The sequence below is a fragment of the Balearica regulorum genome, chromosome Z (genome assembly GCF_011004875.1).
Source record: "Balearica regulorum gibbericeps isolate bBalReg1 chromosome Z, bBalReg1.pri, whole genome shotgun sequence".
NCBI lineage: Eukaryota > Metazoa > Chordata > Aves > Gruiformes > Gruidae > Balearica > Balearica regulorum.
This window is the reverse complement of record NC_046220.1, coordinates 12,604,321-12,618,435: the sequence shown is the minus strand read 5'-3', so window position 1 is coordinate 12,618,435 and position 14,115 is coordinate 12,604,321. Positions and strand designations below refer to the sequence as shown.

The 14,115-nt window shown below is 40.5% G+C and overlaps 1 protein-coding gene across 7 annotated transcripts in view; it reads left to right on the top strand.

The window, feature by feature from the left end:
* The window catches only part of ELAVL2 (ELAV like RNA binding protein 2), a 98,166-nt gene that overhangs the window by 65,966 nt on the left and 18,085 nt on the right, over positions 1 to 14,115 (top strand). For all 7 annotated transcript variants that reach the window (XM_075739331.1, XM_075739335.1, XM_075739333.1 and 4 more), the window contains one exon: positions 674 to 777. In XM_075739331.1, coding sequence (XP_075595446.1) covers positions 674 to 777 — 104 coding nt within the window. The remainder of the gene's footprint in view (positions 1 to 673; positions 778 to 14,115) is intronic.

Here is a 14,115-nt window from a genome sequence, read left to right as displayed (position 1 = left end):
ATAAAAAAAAATAGTCAAGGAGTATGGGGGATAGTTTCTGAAAACATCCATGCTAATGAAGGATAGTATTCTTACTAAGTGGTATCCTTTTGCTATGTTAAATTTTGCTACCTATTTGCATACTTATGCACTAAAAATATTTTAAAAGAGTATGCTGAAAGCAGCTAGTTAAGGATGGTATACTTTAGGTTTTGAAGTTGTCAAGAAGTGACTACTGCTAAACTCTCAAGTCTTTAAAAAGAAGTGCTTAGACTGCATAGCTGTTAAATAATAGGCTGTGGTTCAGTGATTAAGAGCTAATTAAAATGCTTTATGTCCATCTAGCGTCTGAATTGCCCATCTTAACCTTGAAGTTCCTTCACTTCCTCTAGTCTCTAACAGATCGTAACAAACTCCTGAACATATTTTGGATAGCAATTTTAAGTTCTTTCATTAAACTGACTGTGGCCATTTCTGCAGTGAACTTAAGGCAGTCTATGGGAACATAGGAAGTTAGTTAAACACTAACCTTACTGAAAAAATTAGTTGTGAGCCTTTGAAACTTTGTTATCTGGGGCAGATACTGTTCTTCAATATAAGCAATTTTTGCTCAATGTGTCTATATAGATTTTAAACACTTAGTTATCCATTGCATAGCACTGTACTAATGATCACTGTTCTTCTTTTTAATCAGGACAGAGCTTGGGTTATGGTTTTGTGAACTACGTTGACCCCAAGGATGCTGAAAAAGCTATCAACACTCTGAATGGATTGAGACTTCAAACTAAAACCATAAAAGTATGTAGTGTAAATCATGATTTAAAGAAACAGATGTTTTGACTTCTTGTTGATCAGATGCATGATTTGTTTTCCCTTTTCAAGTGTAACTTAAGCATTCTGCTAATGTCAGTAGCATAGACTAAGACTTCACCATGTAGCAGATGGTTAGTGCTTTGTAGTCTATTTAGATCTAGAGAGGTAGATTATGATTAAGTGTAGAAAATTTCACATTTTTGGGGCACTTGATAACATTTTAGATGAGCTTGAATGGTTTTAACTAAGAAATTGTGTGCTTTAGTTGCAGAAATGCAATATTGCATATAGTCTGAACACTGCACTATGTGCTTCCTCCTTACTTTCTCAAAGATGATAAAACTTCCTTATCAATACTCCCTTTTATAGGCTGCTAGTGCCTTTTTTTCTTACGAATCCTTAAAATTAAATGGTGAAATAACTTTTGGTTATCTGTAAATTACTGGACTATTAGGGCTCTAATCTCTAGGTCTCTAATGTTAGGGATTCCTGGTTTTTTGTTTGTTGCAACCCCTGTACTTCTTGTTTACTAAATTCAGTTTCTTGAATTTCTAGGAGAACTCTTAAGAGTTACTTTTTCTCATCTACTCTTATTCCATTATCAGAAGAGTAAGGATACTTGTTTGGGCTCTAAAATCGTGAGAGAAGAAATGAAATAAATGTTATTAGGGAATGCAGACATTTGAACATATTTTACAGTTGTTGGTGACTGATGGCAATCCGTGTTCCAACCAGCCTGTTCTTCCTCATTAAACAGCAGGGTTTGCTAGCTGATCACTTGGATAGTGACTGCCCTCTAACTAAGGTCATGTTTGAGCCATAAGATAAAGCTCATCTCTAAAAAGGTTTGAACTTAAAGCAATGCAATGCCACTTAAAGATAACTGAGACAAAAATAAGATGGCAGTAATTATGGTTAGCATGTCCTACCTGTTCTGGATTCATAAGATTTAATAGTGGATTTCACGATTTGAAACTTAAATACTGCTGTTTAACAAATGGTGAATCATGGCTCACAATAACAGTGGATGAAAGACATGGATAGATGCTTTGCTGCAGAAAGCTCCCTATGTGATTCTAGCAGACTTCTTGCCCACAGGCAGTCTCTGCCACTTTCTGCTTTGAGGGAAAATAGAGGAAAGTCATTTTGTGCTTCAGGTTTTTTGAAGCTGTCTTTTGGGTGGTGGTGAGAAAGGGAATGGGTTTGCCTTCCAGTAGTATTGCAGGTACACCGTATCTTTACATTTAATGTCTTGGACAAATAAAAAATGTACCTGTCCAGGGTGGTAAGTTGGAAGTTCTGGTGACTATATAGCCAAGCAAAAAAAGAATGTTATGGAGAATCAAGCCAGGTCTCCTAAATCAAAATGATCTGTTAAGGGATTCCAGTGACTTACTTTATGCTGCCAGTTTATGAATTCTTAATCCTCTTTCATCTTGTGAAGTGATTAATGCAAACAGCCATTGTATTTCTGCAACTAAAAAAAAATGATTGTTAAAGTCTGGGAGGAAAAAAGTGAAAATAGAATAAACCAATGTGGGTGATGACACTAGTGCTTTTCCTTTCCTGCCTTCCCAGGACATGTAAGTAGAATTCTAAGTTACAAACAATACCAGATGGTGACCTTTGCAGTGAGACTAAAGGTTATGTATAAACTTTTAGGGACTTGAGCCTTAGATATCCTTAGGTAAAGAAAATGTGAAACATTTGAGTTGTCACAAGCCAAAATGATAACCAAAATAAAGAAAATCTTCATTTAGATAGGAAAAAAAAAGTATCTATAAATGTTGCTTGTTCATGTTACATGTAAAATTCTGTCCCTAGCTACCCTCATTCAGCCCTGTTTGACTTCAGCATCATCTTTCAGTGTTAGTGTACATAACTTGAGGGGAAAAACTGCTTTACTCCCTTCTCCTTTATTCTTCTTCCTTATTGGACATAAGCTGGTTTTTGGGCCAAGTTTTCATGACTGGATTCTCCCAAGGTGCTGCTTTAAGAGCCTGCAGAAGGGGCAGAGGCTAGGGGCATCCCTAATGTGTTTTAAGACTAAGGAATTTATACATTGGACAGTTGTTTCTCCCACTAAAAGAACTAAGATGTCTGTGCACCAGTGACTTGAAAGGAGAATGTGTTGGGTTTGCGTGGCAAGGTTTTGGTAGTGGGGGGGCTACAGGGGTGGCTTCTGTGAGAAGCTGCTAGAAGCTTCCCCTGTGTCTGACAGAGCCAATGCCAGCTGGCTACAAGATGGACCTGCCAAGGCCAAGCCCATCAGCACTTCTGTGATAACATATTTAAGAAGGAAAAAAAAAACAGTTAGAGCTTTTGCAGCTAGAGAGAGGAGTGAGAAGATGTAAGAACATCTGCAGACACCAAGGTCAGTGCAGAAGGACGGGGAGGAGGTGCTACAGGCACCGAAGCAGAGATTCCCCTGCAGCCTCTGGAGAAGACCATGGTGAGGCAGGCTGTCCCCCTGCAGCCCATGGAGGAAGGATGAGGGCGTGTAGAGATTCCGTCTGCACCCCATGGAGGACCCCACGCCGGAGCAGGTGGAAGCACCTGAAGGAGGCTGTGACCCTATGGGAAGCCCACGCTGGAGCAAGCTCCTGGCAGGCCCTGTGGTCCCATGGAGAGAGGAGCCCAGGCCAGAGCAGGTTTGCTGGCAGGACTTGTGGGAGGGACCCACGCTGGAGCAGTTCGTGAAGGACTGTAGCCCGTGGGAAGGACTCACGTTGGAGAAGTTTGTGAAGGACTGTCTCCCGTGAGAGGTACCCCACGCTGGAGCAGGGGCAGAGTCTGAGGATGAAGAAGTGGTAGAAACACCGCGTGATGAACTGACTGTAACCCCCACTCCCCATCCCCCTGTGCTGCTGAGGGGGGCGGAGGTTGAAGCCGGGAGTGAAGTTGAGCCTGGGAAGATGGGAGGGGTGGGGGGAGGTGTTTTAACATTTGATTTTATTTCTCATTGCTCTACTCTGTTTTGCTTCATAATAAATTAGATGAATCTCCCTTCTAAGTTCAGTCTATTTTGCTCGTGACGATAATTAGTGAGTGATCTCTCCCTGTCCTTATCTCAACCCACAAGCTTTTCGTTATACTTTTTCTCCCCTGTTTGGTGAACGAGGGCAGTGATAGAGCAGCTTTGGTGGGCACCTGGCCCCCAGCCAGGGTCAGCCCACCACAGAGACTCATCAAGAACATCGGCCTTTACCTGTGAATTGATAGAAATGTCCAGCCTATGGTCAAATGCTTTGTAATTTACATATTCCTCAGATCAGCCTGAAGGCCATACTGAGCAGAGGTAAAGTTGATGTCTGAGGCCTTTGCTGCCTCTGGTGGCAACACCTGGGGTGGATAGTCAACTGTGAGATCTCAGTGCCAGCACCTTTGCAGATACTACTTTTAGTTTATAGACCACAATGTTCCTATTTGTCCAGCATTGATATTTCAGTTAAAAAAAATTAAAAAATCTGTTTGGGAAACTCTGAATCTAACCCTTAGATTTACTTTCAGCTTTAGAAAATGGATGTCATTGAGATTTTTATATATACTTTCATATGCAAAATTACAGGATAGGGATTAGTGGATATTATGACTTCAAGAGAAAAACATTAGATGTTTGTTCTCTCTGTACATTTTTGGGACTTCTGTAGAAAAGTTTAGTAGTTCCTAGATTAATGGTGGAAAGTGGAGCATTCCCACTCAGAGGGAATTGTCCTGATCCTGATGTGTGGTTGTCTAGATTGGGGCTGTGATATATACCCCTGATGCACCTTACTAGCCTGTTAGTCACTGGATATATTTCTCTGATCCCTAAAAGGGGATGCCACCTACTGTTATGAAATAAAATATTTAAAAGGTGAATTTGCAAAGTACTGGCTCAGCTTTTCTGTATGGGTAGCAATATTAAAACCTGTTACCTGCTACCTTTTTAAAATCAACATCCTGTGGAATGCTATGGAATACTTTATTGAACTATTTGCAAAGTATCTTAACAAAATTTCAGATCCATACCTCCAAAGCAAGTAATAGCAGTTGTAGTCTTGTTTAACATGGTGCTAGTTGTGTTGCCTTCTGATTTGACCTGAATATTAACACTGGGTGGTGGGTATATACACTGATGTTGAAGGCACATCTAGGTGTGTTAAATACATGAACCTCACTCTGCTAGGCAATATGCCTACATATATTAGATGGTGCCCCCTGTGGCATAATTTATGGTTTATTTGCAATGTAAACAGGCTTATCTGTATTGCAGCTAGCCTGTGAAGTTTCATCTTCATTTAATTACGCAACTTTAGTGTGAAAACCAGTTGTGTCTTAGAAAAGGTAAAACATTTTCTGTGACTTCTCTTTTGGAAGAAGCTGTTATTGGGAAGCAATTTGGCTCTGTTCTATTGAACAGCCAGTGAAAATGTGAATTTCTGGGCCTGGAGTGATTTTTCTGCTTACCTGCTTGCTTGTCCACAACTTTTTTCATTTGGGTTGTGCTAGAAATCTCAGTTCTTCCCAAATGTTGAAAACTCAGAGGAGCAAACAGCATAAAAGAGTCCCTGATCTGCACATAGTGATAAGAAAATTCACCGCGTGTTTTGTTGGCTTGGCTTCCACCTGGGAGAGTGGAAATCCTCAGTGGCTTTCTTTTCCGTTGCTCCTGGGCACACCCTTTCAAAAAAACCAAAAAGATACAGGTGAATTTATTGTGTAGATGATCTGAACAGGAATATCTTTCACTGTTGAATGAAAGACATTAACAAGGCAGTGTAGTAAGATTCTCTGTCTTAACAGGAGTGGGCAAACAGATGGCCTACCCTTGAACTGGTGTAGAGCTATGTAAGATGCTGAATAGGAGGCAGCTTTATTTAGGAAGACACAATAAAATCTTTTTGGCTTTTCTCCATGGATGCTAGACTGTTTGAATGATGGACATGGTTCTTTTGTGGATCACAGCTTCCAAGGGGACACTGCAGATTGCATTACTGCAGTGCTTGTCCCTCCCTCGCTGGGTGAACTGGGGCTGAGGAGCTTCCTGCTGTCCTGTCCCCAGCTCTCCAGTGTGAGAGGGCCTGAAATGGCACAGCCTCTGCATGTGGCAGCTGGCAGGTGGTTTTCTTACTAATTAATGCATCCACAGACATGTATGCAAATATGTATTGGAAAGGGGAAAGAAAATAGTCTGTCCTAGCTAGAGGCCTAGGAGTTATCCTCTTTTTTATAAGATAGCATTGATTATTGAGCTGTATTTTACCTAGCTAGTGCTTCTTAAAGAAACAGATTTTTTTAAGGTTTCTTCCTCTTAAATTCTTTGGACTATTAGGGTGTTTACATGGATAATTATCACCTGTCAGGGGGATAGAGATTTAAGAAATATTTTTATCTAAAGTATTAAATCTGTAGGTTTTCTTCCCACTCCTTTATAGCTTTGCATATATTTAAAAAAAAAGGCTTAACATAACATTCTGCCAACTTCCTGTTGGAATGAAGTTTGACACATTCTTTGGCTACAAGCACAGATGTCTTACTTTGTCATCATCACCTAGTTAACTGCCCTACTGTAGAAAGCTGTGTAGTGAGTAGAGCTAGTTATGACCTCTGAAGAGTGAATACTGATCGATCTATCAGCTTTACAAATGCCCAAAGAAGTGCAGTACAGCAAGGGAAGACTTGAAGTGAGGGATGTGCCACACCTTCATTAGTGTCCTCTGAGGCAGAGTGTCCTTAACACTTGGCATTATGCAATGCAATTTCACTTGGTGCCTTGAACCATTACTTAGATTTACAGTAAGATTCACTTTAAAGGAATTATCGTTTAACTTAACTGTTCAAGGTCTCCACCCTTGTGAACTTCTACCTACAATAGTACTCCTGAAAAGGCTGTGTACACTTAATAGCAAATAACAAAAAAACAAAAAAAGAAACATGCTAGCTTGAATTCTGCGTTACTGTGGGTGAAAGATTGAGAGTGATATTGTTCCTTCTTCACTATTGATACTTGTAGAGGAAAATTTTGGTAGTGTCACTTTTTGTAGTGATTTCTTTCATTGACTAATGTCCTTGGGGAGCAATGGACTTGTGTAAAAACTCTATTAAAATATCAGAGGCAAGTGAGCTGTGAAGGTAAGAGAAACCCTCCTTACCTTCTCTATTTTTTTCTTCCAGCAATAAAGAACATTGATCTAGTGAGTAGCAAAAAGGGATCCTATTTGGAGGTTTAATTAAAGCTTGTGAGTTTTACTGATGCTATCAATCAAGAAAGATTGAGAGAGGGGGCATGGTGCCAGACCATTTAGTGGTCTTGACAGGGTAATTAAATACCTCAGGACTGTATTCTCAAGGTAAAATTGAAGTGCTCTAGCAGATCTGAAGCAGAAGAACAATTTGTCTTGGAACAAAGGTAAAGGTGTTTTATTCCCTTAAATTTCTGCAGGAGTTACATAAATGGTAATTATACAATCTTCTAGCTATGTTACAGTTAAAGCTTTGACAGCGTTTCCATTTTAAACCCCTTCCCCACCCCGCACATGCCTCTTCACCCCCAGGTAAAACTTGTTCTTCGCTGAAATTCAAATCCCCTCAGACTTTCAATGTTACTTAAACAGCTTAAGCTGGCTGCTTGTTTTTCACGTTGCTGAATAATATTGAGAGAAGGATTCACTTCTGAATGCCTATTGCTGTCACTTCCTGTAAACCACATTACAGCGGCACGGTTGTTCATTAATGCCTCACCACTTTGAGGAAAATAACATAGTGTGTCAGACTGAACTAGAAAATGTGTTAATCTCACCTTCAGCTACTACATACCTTGTTTTTTGTTTGGACCCCAAGTGCTGTGTTTCAGCTGATTAGAGGTTGTTCCAGGAGTCTGTCCCTGCTTTCCCTGGGGAAGAGGACCCTTAGACCAATGAAGCTGCTGAGCAGGTTTGCAGACAAAAACCTCAGTGGTGCAGTACGGTCCTTTCTGAGCCTGTGAGAGAAATGGAGATGTTAGAAGGGGCCAACAGTACTGTATGGAGCTGAAGAAAGACTGCAAGCATTGCTCAAAAGCCAAGCTCTAAGCAAGCAAAAAAGCCAACAAAAAACCTGCTTGTTACTGCTGAGATCAATCTTGCTATCCTCGGCCCTCCCCATGCAAAGGCCTGTAGGATATGGCTTTCTGCATGGCTTCAAAATGCTGCAAATGCCAGGCATTGAGATCTGTCTGGGGTTTTTTGTAGTAAAAATAGTTGTTTTCTCCATAAGAATGTTTTTACTATTGCAAAATATAACTGCTCTTTTTTCTGAAATTGAGATAAATTGACCCCTATTAAGCTAGTGGCTTTCAAGTTTTTTGACATATTACTTAAATATTTGCTTTAGGAGTCTTTCATCCATGCAGTAGTAGTTTTCACTGAAAGGTTGTAAGATATTCCAGTGAAACAGTAAGTAGCAATGGATAGGTGTTTTGTGCATTTCATGTGGAATGAATAATGCAAGAGACCCCCAAGGGATGTGCTTGCCAGTGTCTCTGTCAGCAGCAGCAGCTCCCTAGACACAAACATGGAAAAGCTGTAATATACTCGTTTCCTTCAGAAGGGAAAACTTGTGAACACATTCACCTCAGCTCCAAAAAACGGAAGGAGAATTGGGGTCTTCTGTTTGGAGATTTTGTTCTTGTTCATATTATTCCTGTGGAGGGCTGGATATTATTCTGTGTACTCTTGTCCTCTAAAGCATCTGAAATACGTGGTGCCCATACACTGGTTGGACATGGGTGGGGAGGGAGTATTTATCAGATCAGAATTAGGAGTGCAAAGTATGGAGGAAGGATTCTGAGACTATCAGGAAGCAAAAAGTAAGAAATTGAAAATGTTTGGAGACTAGATCTCCTTTTGTTTCTTAAATTCTAAGTACAAGGAAAAGATAAGTAAAGTATTTCTTATTTTTAGACAATGATAATTACGACAGCAAATTTTAAAATGTTCTTCTATATTAGTCCTTTCAAAGGCAAAACACCAGAATTGCTATTCTGTGACAGAATGCATAATTCGCATCCCTTAGTGTGGAAAGAGATCAGTGAACTAATAGGAAAAAAAAGTGGTCTAGAGCCTATCCAACCTAGTCATCGTACCCATCCTTTCTGATCTTAACCTTGGCGGCAAACAGCTACTTTTGTCTTAAACAGTGCTTATAGCAGGAAACAGAGAAGGAAAGCCAGTTCACCCTTTGCAAGGTCAGTCTCTCTGGATGCTTAATCTAAAATTGATTGAGCCATCCTTGCAGAACACGGTAACCATTGCTTGGAGATGTCCTCTGGCTTGACACTGCCTCTTGGAGAACACAAGTGCAGCTTTTGCGTAAGCCAACTATTCAAAATGCTTTGTGCTAGCATTTTACACTTGGCTCTTAGCCTAAGCAAGGCCAAAAAAAATTTAGGAAGATTGGTGGTTTTTCTGTAATGTTGGAAAGTCCTCATCTGGCACTGTGACATGCTCTGTAAAGATCCCTTTGCTAACTTTAGTCATGGCTTTGATGTTTTTCAAAGTCTTTACATGAAAAATTGTAAGGACTTCAGAGTTTTTGTGTTTTAAGACTCTTAAGGCATACTCTTACTCTGTGTCACTGATGTTTCTGAGGAATGTTTTCAGAGCACTGGTAGAACCATACAAACATACAAGATACCAGGATAGTGCATTTCTTAAGAGCAAAATCAACTTGATCTGTCCTTTGCTTGCTGAGTCACAAATTTATCACTCTTACATGAAGTAAATTCAGATACCTTTGAAATACTTTCCTACAGAAAATTTTCTTACAAATTGGAAGAAACTTGTTTTAGAAACCATGTTCCTCCTGAGAATTGTGGAACAAAGGGTTGTTTTCCAGTAGCTACTGAAAGTCAGAACAGGCCTGCTGATGTAACTGAAGCACCTCCACTACCCAAAGAATTTTCTTCTTTTGCTTGCAGACAGCCTGGTCAGATGCTTAGTGAACTCTAGTTGCTAGTTTTCTCTGGCTTGTGAGAACTGACAGCATAAGTCCTTGTGGTGCGGGTTTAGCTGCTGGGAACTGCTGCACAGGGACTGATGCCTGAAATCCCATAAGGATGTCACTTTCCATCATCATGACTGCTGTTTTTTCAAATGAAAGATGGTTCTCTTGGATAATGCAGTCTTATGCAAGGGTGTGAGACTGAACTAGAATCAAAGCTCCTTGAATCCACAGCAAAGGGCATCCATCTAGCTGGGTACTCTCAGCATGAGGGGAAGGGGTTGGTTAGAGTCTCTTTAGACACTGTAGCTCTGATAACATCTGTTACTACTATGTGTATTGAATTTGATACCGTTATTGGTCAGTATTGCTCCTGCCTAGTGATGAAACTGGCCATATTTTATTGGAATACTCATGGCCTAATGGCTTGCTTGATGATGACAGGGAAGATGAGTTGATGTCTTGCTGATACAAGACGAAGGGTTTGTCTTACCTATGTCAACATGAGTGTTCAGCCACTTTACATAGTGAGTCTTCAGCATATGAAAAATATCTTGGCTTCACAAGGAAGTATTTTGGTACTTTATTTCAAGATAACCTTGGGAATAGTACTGAGAAAAAATATTTCCCAGACTAGAAAAATCCCATTCTTTTTCACAAGAAATCTCAAGAAGAATTAATTACAGGCTTTCACCTTCTTAGTCCAGTTGTGTTTAATGTCTCACTGCTGTTGCAGGCCTTCATCAGTCTTCTCTTCCAGACAAGACCTGATCATGGTCTGAGTTCCTCTTAAAACTTTGGTATGCTGCCTTTGCTTTAATCATGTCCCATTCTGAAATCATAAAGGTGAGAGGGAGGAGTGGATTAACATGCTGAGCTGGCACTTAGAACCAGAATTAAAACCGGAATTTTCCTTAGATTTCATGCTGATCCAAGTAACCTGAGTGGCTCACTTGGTTTCCTAGCTTTGTTGTGGAGTAGGGCTTTTGGCTTGCTGTCCACTGGAAGGCGGGATGAGTGTGGGCTGTGCTGCAGGCGAGTAGTGCAAGTGGCTGTGGTGGTAGTTTCCTAAGAGTCAAATACAGAAACACGGTCAAAGATGAATAAAAGTAAACAGATCGTTCTGAGCTGTGGTACTCATTGCATCAGTAATGCTCCTCTCAGTAACTAATCTGAAAATTGGTGGAAATTGCTGGAGGCATCCAGTGTCCATACTGTGCACTAAAATCTTGAGTGAAGGTGATAAATATGTAAAGCTGGAAGACTTTCCTGTGAGCAGTTACAGCAAAAGCTGCAAGAGACTACATCTGTAAGGAGACTTCACCTTCTTGTAGTGGAAGTTACCTGCAGAGAGGTCATTCCTTAGTTTTGATAAACACATCTCTGTGTTAGTTTTTCCCCTGATTAAAAAACCCTGTTGGGTTTATATTTGAGTCTTACAAGATGTGGTGTGATATTTTTTAGCCTACAGCTCTTTGACAAGTTCATATTATCTACATAAAATTATTCTAGTTCAAAGGAAGAGCTTTATAAAATACAGGTACTCCTACATTGGCTAGTCATGCTCATGTGAACTACTGTGCCCATCGGTAATCACTGTGAACATCATATTTTAGGTCTGCTTGTGTAAGAAGCTTGTAGAGAAACAGGAGCTTCAATGCTGTTCTAGCTGGGCTGCTGATTTGGACATGTAAATGGCTGCCCTGGTCAGTGTAGCTCTCCTTGGGTGCCAAAGTTGTAGGTGATCGTTTGTGTGTGTAGCAACTGACATAATTACTCTGTGCTGCAATACCCTGAGGCAACTACTGACTTCACAGGTCCCTTACAAATAATGCCCTGCTCTATGCATTACTTGAAGAGAAAGCTTTGATGTCAGGGCAGTATATTGATCAGCCATTTGCCTCAAGTGTAGCTCATCATGATCCCCCACCAGTTAGCACTTCATGGCCAGGTCTGGTTCTAATGTGTCTGTTTTGTGGAAGAGCAAACCATCCCATTGGTCTGTTCATGCCCTCAGCTGTGCAGGCACAGAACACACATGGATCCCATTGCTGACCTCAGGGCTGCAGCTCTGGCACTGGTTGTAGCTGTCAGAGCTGGCACTCTTCATGAGCTGTAGACTAAAGTAGTAAAACCTGATGCTATTCTGATGATAGTGCTGAAAGGGTGTTACTTACATGTCCATTTTTTGAATGTGCTGCCTATTGCACATTCAAATAATGTATACCTATATGGTATCCTGGGCGATATCACAAGCAGTGTGACCAGCAGGTTGAGGGCGGTGATTCTCTCCCTCTGCTCTGGTCTTGTGAGACCCTACCCTGGAGTATTGTGTCCAGCTCTGGGGTCCCCAACATACAACAGACAGAGCTGTTGGAGCAAGTCAAGAGGAGGGTTATGAGGATAATCAGATGGCTGGAGCACCTCTCCTATGAGGATAGGCTGAGAGATTTGAGGTTGTTCAGCCTGGAGAAGAGAAGGCTCTGAGGAGACCTTATTGCAGCCCCACTTAAAGGGGGCCCACAGGAAAGATGGCGAGGGACTATTTACAAGGGCATGTAGTGATAGGACAAGGGGTAATGGCTGTAAACTGAAGGAAGGTAGGTTTAGATTAGAGATCAGGAAGAAATTCTTCCCTGTGAGGGTGGTGAGGCACTGGAACAGGTTGCCCAGAGAAGCTGTGGATGCCCCCTCCCTGGCAGTGTTCAAAGCCAGGTTGGATGAGGCTTTGGGCAACCTGGTCTAATGGAGGGTGTCCCTGCTCATGGCAGGGGGGTTGGAACTAGATGATCTTTGAGGTTCTCTCCAACCCAAAACATCCTGCGATTCTATATTTATTAACTTAATCTAAACACATAAGTGAAGCTGCGTTGAGTAGTCTGGTTTTGCAGTTTCAGAGTTGAATCTAAATTGCCTTTGCAGAGGGAAGTCTATTGTGTTTCCAATTTGCTTTGCCCACAGAAACAAATACTGCTGCAAGCTTGCATCACAAACTTAAACTTGCACAGCATGTACATGTTTAACAAAGCAGTTTTGTGTATACTGGGAAAAGTGGCATTCAAGCTTTGTTTGCAATGGAACTATCTTTCATTTGAGGGGAAACACAGTAAACTTGATGAATATACAGTAATGTAATCTTCTGTTTCAGACAACAACCTATCACTGGCTAGTGACAGCCGAGAGCCAGTCTCTCCTCTGTGCTGCAGCGTCTTGTTACTGGAAATCAAATTAAGAAAAAGAGTTCTTGAGCCATGGCTTCTCATATACTAATTTAAGTGCAAGTTAAGAGCACTTGCCTGGCACAATGGTCTCTGAGAATGTTGCTGTAACAAAAAGAAAGAAATATGACTTTGTTTTTATTGTGCTCGCCAAGGGGACTTATATTCCTAATGTATTCCTCTTTCCAATATAAATCTGTCTGGTTTGCAGGAAGGTTCAACCCATTTTCATGTGCACAGACTGGGTGGCAGTTTATTGGGATTTTTTGTTGGCTTTTTCCCCACTGAAGCATGCATTATAAAGGAAACAGGTACTATCCATAAGCAAACAGTGTTCTAAGCTGAAAGTTTACACTGGAAGTTATTGAATGTAAACATATGAAATTCTGATTTTAATATTTAAATATTTCAGATTTAAAAACCTGCAAGAAGACCTTAAGTAGAGGTGTTTAGAATTTAATATCACTTTTTTCTGAAGTTCTTGCAAGTAATACACTCTGCCCTCTATACTATTAAGTCACTCTGCCCTCTATACTATTAAGTATAGTATTGTGCTGATGTATCAAAAGGTAATAGCAGATAGTAAGAAACTGAAACTGTCATTTGTAGGGACTGGGTCGCTTTATTCTTTTTGGCAACTTCTCTGCTTAACCTGTTAACTTTCACAGTTTTGACTTGAAAATTGTAAATCAGTTCATCTTGATGTTAAGAAATGAAATATTAAAGCAGTGAAAATACTTGGATTTGGTGTTGTAATGTTTGCATTTCTAGAAACAAGTATCTTACCTACTAACCGCAGTGGAAAATTCCAGTGAAACTGGTTTTAAATTGGTGTCTCCAGAGTAGCTGTGTTCAGTGTTGTACAGTGTGTGTCATCGTTAAATATTTAAAACTGTAGGCTTTCTGGCTGCTTCTTGACTTGCATTGTGTTCAATGGTTTTGACATTGCATAACCTTAATGTTTGTCTATTAAATATTCACCTGTTGAAGTAGCTGTAGAAATAATATTTTAGTACAGCTGTTTGGTGCATGTTGTATATTGTTTGAAGAAACCAAATCTAGAACTATTGGCAAGTAATTACTGAATGAGCAAACAGGTAGGATACAGGTAGGGAGATTAATCTGGAGAGTCTGTGCTTTAAAT